General features: G+C 45.5%; 1 protein-coding gene across 3 annotated transcripts in view; it reads right to left on the bottom strand.

The window, feature by feature from the left end:
* PITPNA (phosphatidylinositol transfer protein alpha) overlaps window positions 1-6,002 on the bottom strand; it is a 27,171-nt gene that overhangs the window by 14,912 nt on the left and 6,257 nt on the right. For all 3 annotated transcript variants that reach the window (XM_019511303.1, XM_019511302.1, XM_019511300.1), the window contains 2 exons: window positions 2,722-2,867; window positions 1,721-1,812 (listed from right to left, as the gene is read on the bottom strand). In XM_019511303.1, coding sequence (XP_019366848.1) covers window positions 1,721-1,812; window positions 2,722-2,867 — 238 coding nt within the window. The remainder of the gene's footprint in view (window positions 1-1,720; window positions 1,813-2,721; window positions 2,868-6,002) is intronic.

Raw genomic sequence — 6,002 nt, 5'->3', positions numbered from 1 at the left:
GGGGGGGGGGGGGGAGAACAACAATCAGGGTGTAAAGGCTGAACACTTGGTTTTCTTACATTGGCTGTGAAAAACTAGTACAAATGTTTGCATGATTTCAGGTGCTAGAACATTGTTACGGGATTAAATAGTCTTTACAATGTTTGTCCAAATGCTCAGCACTGTTAAGCCAAAAGCAGAAAGTGAAGTCAATTGGTATGTATTCATGATCTACAATGAACGAAAACAAGATGCAATGCATAAAAATGAGAAAAAATAGCTGTGAATAACAGCTACTATTTCAGCATCCTGACTTTTTTCTTAGTAATACAATAAGGCCTTCACAGAAAAAAACAAAACAAAAAACCATGTCCGTAACATAACCACACCCCCTTTATATTTTCCTTGTATAGGAATTAACCGTGGTATCTAGGTGCAAGAAAAATCTCAGTGAAGCTTTGCTAAATGTAAAAAGTTGATTAGATATATTTGGATAATTGTTCCAACAACTGCATAGCATTGGCTATGAATGTCCACTGAAACTGTCACCAGTGAGGGGTTCTCGGTGTTGCGATCATTTGAACTCACCTCACAGATGTTGGTCTCCTGAAATGCCAACAGGCACAGAGCTCCATGTGATGCACACTTGTACATATCCTCTATATTTGAACACTGTATCAGAAACTTCACCTCAGTGAACGTAGCTGCACAGGTTGGGGTACCCCAGCTTTAATTTTTTTTATTTTTCTAAGTCCCCTGTTAACCTCTCTTTATAAAAATCAAGAGAACTCAATATTAAAAAGCAATTAAACCACCCAATTAGGAAAATCAAAGTACAAAGGTCATGAAACTATTACATTTACAGCTCCCACAGCCATGCACTTCTGCACACAGCACGTTTATCTTCAAAGAAAATTAACATCAGAAAGAGTAACCCCAAATATATTATGTAACCATGAGGAGGCCAAGTGACTCTTGCTGTGGGAACCACAATTTAGGAATACCCAAACTGTCTCCATTTCATTCCCCAACAAGGGAGTGTAAAGAACAGAAAGGAGCTCAGCCACCTCACTACCCCTTCCCGGCAAGCTCCAGACCACAGCACCAGAGTTCAGAAGAGAAGGAACTACACTTGCTAGTAAAGACTTTCAAGTTAGAAGTGTCAAGCTTTGCTCTTGTAAAAAAACCAAATGAAGCGGGCTGCTCCAGTCAAGCTTCACTCCCCTTTGATCTCTAACAAAGTTGTTCCCTTTCCACTACATTAAGACGCTTAACCCCAGTACTCTTTCCTGCCATGGCAGGGGGTCGGACTCGATGATCTGCTCAGGTCCCTTCTGACTCGACCATGAAACTATGAAAAAAAAAACAAGGATTTTCTCTTGCTCCATCTCTTTTGCACTGTAACCTGAAGACGCAGCAGCTTCCCTCATGCGGTACTCTCACAGCCCCCAAAACCCATTCCTCCAACCCTACAGCGCAACTGGCGCACACTTCTCTTGCTTTGTGACCTGCTCACCAGCTCTCCGGTCTACTGTGGACACCCTGCTGTTTTTTCATCAAGAGCTCTGCAATCTTATATCAGCCATAAACTTGTTGTGACCCCTGCTGGCACAAAATTCCTATTTTCCTGGACTGTAGAAAATGGTTCAGAAGACAAATGGAAGGCAGAAGTTGAAACACCACAATGATCATCCCCAAAGAAGAAAGACTACCCACAAGCAGCCCTTCCCCTGGCACTCACCAGTCCTGCAGTAAGGGTATGCGTTCCATGCCTTCTCGTGGATATTGAGGGCTCCCTCGGGGGCCAACATTCTCACAAACGATGGTACTTTGCTACATAATGTAGAGGGAGAAAGAAAGAGAAACAAAACAAGTTTTTTTTGTTTGTACAAATAAATGCCAGTGGCACTGCTCGAGACACTGAACATGCCTACCCTGAAATTTAAACCTCAGTGCCCTATGAGTGTTTACACTTGTGTGACTGCCTCCTTAATTGCTAAGATCCCTATAGACACCAGCTGAATGCACAAGGGTTAAGGGAAACCCCACATTTGTGCAGTACAGCAGAGCAAGGCTTCACTTGATAAACGCAGGCTGATACCTTGGAAGCATTTTTCTAGCCAAGTTTCACAATTAAAATGCTGACAAAGCGAACTATAAGTAAACTTAGTGGCACCTGGATTTCTCAGGACATTAGCCATGTTTGATATGGAAGGAGAGCCTATTAGCATCACCATTTAGCCCAGCTGACCAATAGCCTGCTCTAATGTCAATGGCTCAACAGCACCGGAAATCCAGTGTTCTTTCCTACTCAGCTTGTGACTGCTATTTCTGCCTAGTCCCCATGACAATGATCTACCAAGATGTAGAAAGTGTCTGAATTCATCTCTCAAATCCATGCACCAAACTTTGGCAAAAACTGGACTGGCATGCTTTCCTTGGCCTTCCCACCAGCTCACGAGTCCAGGTCCTAGCATCAGCTCTGAACTTCTCTTCCAATGGTAGCCAAGTTCTTTAGCCCCTTTGGTTACTCCCGGTCTCAGTGCAACAAGAAATTTCAAGATTCCTCTCTGTAGCAGCAGACAGGCAAGGTCGATTCCTTACTCCCAGTTGCTGTGAATCTACAGAGGTTTGAATGATCTGAAACCTGGGTAGCTCCTTAAATTATTTACCATTTCTCCAGTTTCCCCCCTTTTATTCCCACTCACTGCCAGAAATGGACCATTTCACCATGATATGTACCTCTGCAAGTGGTAGATCTTGTGTGTGTACTGGCCACATTCTCCATCTCTCTCATACGGTTCATTCACAAGAACTTCTACTCCTTCACCTCCACCAGTTTCATTTTTGCTGGCTTCTGCCACAGAGTACAGCTGCCCCACTTGATACTGAGGGTAGGAAAGACATTATTGTAGCAGTCATGATTTACAAGGGGTCATTATAGTCATATTGCAAACAGACAGGGACTGAAGTACATGAAATCTCCCACATAATGTTCAATCATGTTAAATTTAAACGAAAATGAAGAATTCAAGTGACCAGGACTGGACATCTCCTTTATACCTGCTCTGCCTCTAAGCACCATCACACTCATAACTCCCTCTGTAAACATGGAGGAGAATGTGACCACCAGCCAAGTTATCCCAAACTCTGCCTTAAAGCAACTCAACAAATGAAAAAAGTCATAGATGATCACGAGTGGGAGAGGACTGGAGCATTTGGCTGACATAAGTGCTGAGAAGAGGCCAGCTGCACCATACTCAGTCTGATTCATTTCTGTACGACACAAAAACTAGATGCCCCTGCTGCTCAGTTCCGACACATAGTATATGCACTGCAAATGGCAAGTTACCCCCAACAAGGATAGGGCACTTGGGTCCAGGAGGATCCGTAAGGACTTTACGATTTGGTCTTGAATCCCATTCTTTATCTATTTAACAATGGAATACAGACATCTTTGACCGGTTTTGTTATAGCAGGATCCCCCTTTGGCCTTCCCAATGTGTCCAAAACTGTGGTAAAGAACATCCGCAAAGAACATGACCATATTCAGCCCCACTTAAAATCCCATCGCACAATTCCCATTCACCCCCTCAACTAAATTCAAGCTTCTTGTTCTCACCTCTAAGGTCCTCCACAATCTACCTCTCCTCTTCTCTTAGACTTCCCCCACTCCACCCCTCAGCTAACCCCTCACTTTCTTCCTTCATCCTTCCTCTCTTGCCCTCTGCCTCCACCATCAGCTCCTGGCTGGCAAATTACTCCCAGTTCAAATGTTTGGATCTGCCCAAAAAAAACCACTGACCCATCCCTTAGGCAGACACTCTGTGCCCTGTGTCCTCCTCCTGGCCACTGTCATTCAATTCCTAATAGGTAGGACATAGGAGCTTGAACATGCAGCAGCACTGCAGCCTTAGATTATCTTTCAGTCTGCTGAAGACTCATTTGACAGCTGTAGCCTTTCTTCCCATCAGTACTGATCACTAAATTCAAAACTGCTTCCTGCTACATAGATAGCATCTTTCTCCCCCAGATGCCTTAGAGAACAACAGAGAGAAATTCAGATGTACAGGCAAGGGAGAAGGCAGATTAAGATGCATGTTCTGGATGGCAGTTGTTGCAAAGAGATGGACTCAACAGCAGCAATGGCCAGTCAATATGCAGGGACAGAGGAGAGAATGCAAAAGCTTGCCAAGAGGGACATAGTCAACTGAAAAATCTACACAGGACTTTTCTGAAGCTGATATGCAGTCAGTGGAGCTGCCCCGAGGCAAAGGACATTGGGACATTAGGAGGAAGTGAGATGTTTGGGTTGCAGGTGGAAAAGCAACATTTTGAAGAAGTAAAACCATTGCCAAAGGCAGTAAATACAAGGGTCTACCGGAAAAGGTAGCTGGCAAAATTCTAGGTAGACCAAAAATTAGCAGTTTGGTTGATGTGCAACAAATGCAATGAAACGCAATGCCCAAGCCCCACTGTCCTCACCCAGAGAGAATGAGCACTGCACTAAGGGAGAGGTGAAATTCTGCAGGAGCAGGAACAGGGAGCAGCCGTCACTCCGCAGACCTACAGCTCACACTGGAGGAGCAGAGTGCTGATCAACAGCTTCCAACACAAAGGCAGCGAGTGCAGCCCTCACACCTGCCGAGGAGGCAGCAGCAGTTAGGGAAATCATTCTACATCCGTTATTTTAGATTGGAGCAACAAACAGACTCTTAGTCTGACGGGGTTTTTTGCCCTAAAAGGGGTGTTGAAACCAGACCAAATCAGAAAACAAAAGCAAACCCCCACTTCCACCAAATGGAGGGTGATGTGCCAAGGGAATGTCTAGGTCTCTTTTACGAGTAGCCTGGGAGAAGGCAGAAAGCACGCTAGATGGGAGCCAAACAAGGTGCTCTGCACTAAGGTAGACACCTCCCTGAGCTGTCAAGCAGCACATTTAGCCCATTCCTTCACCTGTTAGGAACACTTCTGAACAGACATTTCCTTTAATGAAACAGTTTGTACAAATCCATCTCCCCCTGCCCAGTGTAATGGAAACTGCTGTCAGGTCACTTCAAGTGAGCCTGAGTTATATGGGCACCACACACTGCTTCTGAATTAATGCTAGGCAGCTCCCTCACCACCACTACCAGGCTGTGTTTCATCCCGTATCTGCATGCCCCATCTCCTGGCCTTTCACACACTGCCTTCCTTGCAGCTGCCTAGGGCTGACCCATAAGAACAGAATACTACGCCTGCTTGGAGAAGCTGAGCTGAGCTGCAAAACAGAAGAACAAGAGTTTAAATCAGAAAATGGATTGTGCTTCCTGTATGAGAGACTCTTGTCAACTTCATGACCGCCACCTCAGAGAGGGGAGGACCGAGTGGCTTTCCTTGCTCAACAGTCTCAGGAGAGGCCTCCAGGCAGCTCAAACTAATCCCCTTTAGTAACACCGTCTCATTCGCCCATTCATCCCTTCCTTTAGATACAGGAGTGAAAGTTCAGGCACTAAGAGGATCAGCCCTGTGGCTTGGCATCTTCACCCTTTAATCTTCCCTGTTATTTCTGATCCTTTAATTCCATTGATACCCGGGAAGGAGGTTCAGATAAATTGGTCGGTTAAATAAGAACAGAACCCACAGGGTCTGCCGGGGCGCCAAGCAGAAAGGGACTCGGCTCACCAAAAGTCTCAATCCTACTACTAAACAAAGAGCAGGCAACACACCTTGCCCTGTCTTAGCGACTCTCCCTTTTCTTCCACAACCGCCATCTGCCCAGCTGGGTCTGGGTGGCAAGGTCCCTTCCAGTGGACTCTGACCCCTGCATATTACCCAGATGGTCTGAATGCAACACAGCCACCCCCTTCGGGAACAGTACCCCACCCTGCCCAGAAGCAGCTCTGAACTCTGTTGACAAATTTTAAAAAGTCTGTGTTTGGCAAGCTCCTTACCATGTAAAAAGAACAGAAAGGCACCAAACTGGTACACACACAGCTCTAACACCATAACAACGCTTTCCAAGCAGCAGCTCGTCAGACACC

The sequence above is a fragment of the Gavialis gangeticus genome, unplaced genomic scaffold (genome assembly GCF_001723915.1).
Source record: "Gavialis gangeticus isolate Ggan-Ray unplaced genomic scaffold, GavGan_comp1, whole genome shotgun sequence".
Lineage (NCBI taxonomy): Eukaryota > Metazoa > Chordata > Crocodylia > Gavialidae > Gavialis > Gavialis gangeticus.
The sequence above is the reverse complement of the archived record's forward strand: the minus strand, read 5'-3'. Positions and strand labels throughout refer to the sequence as shown.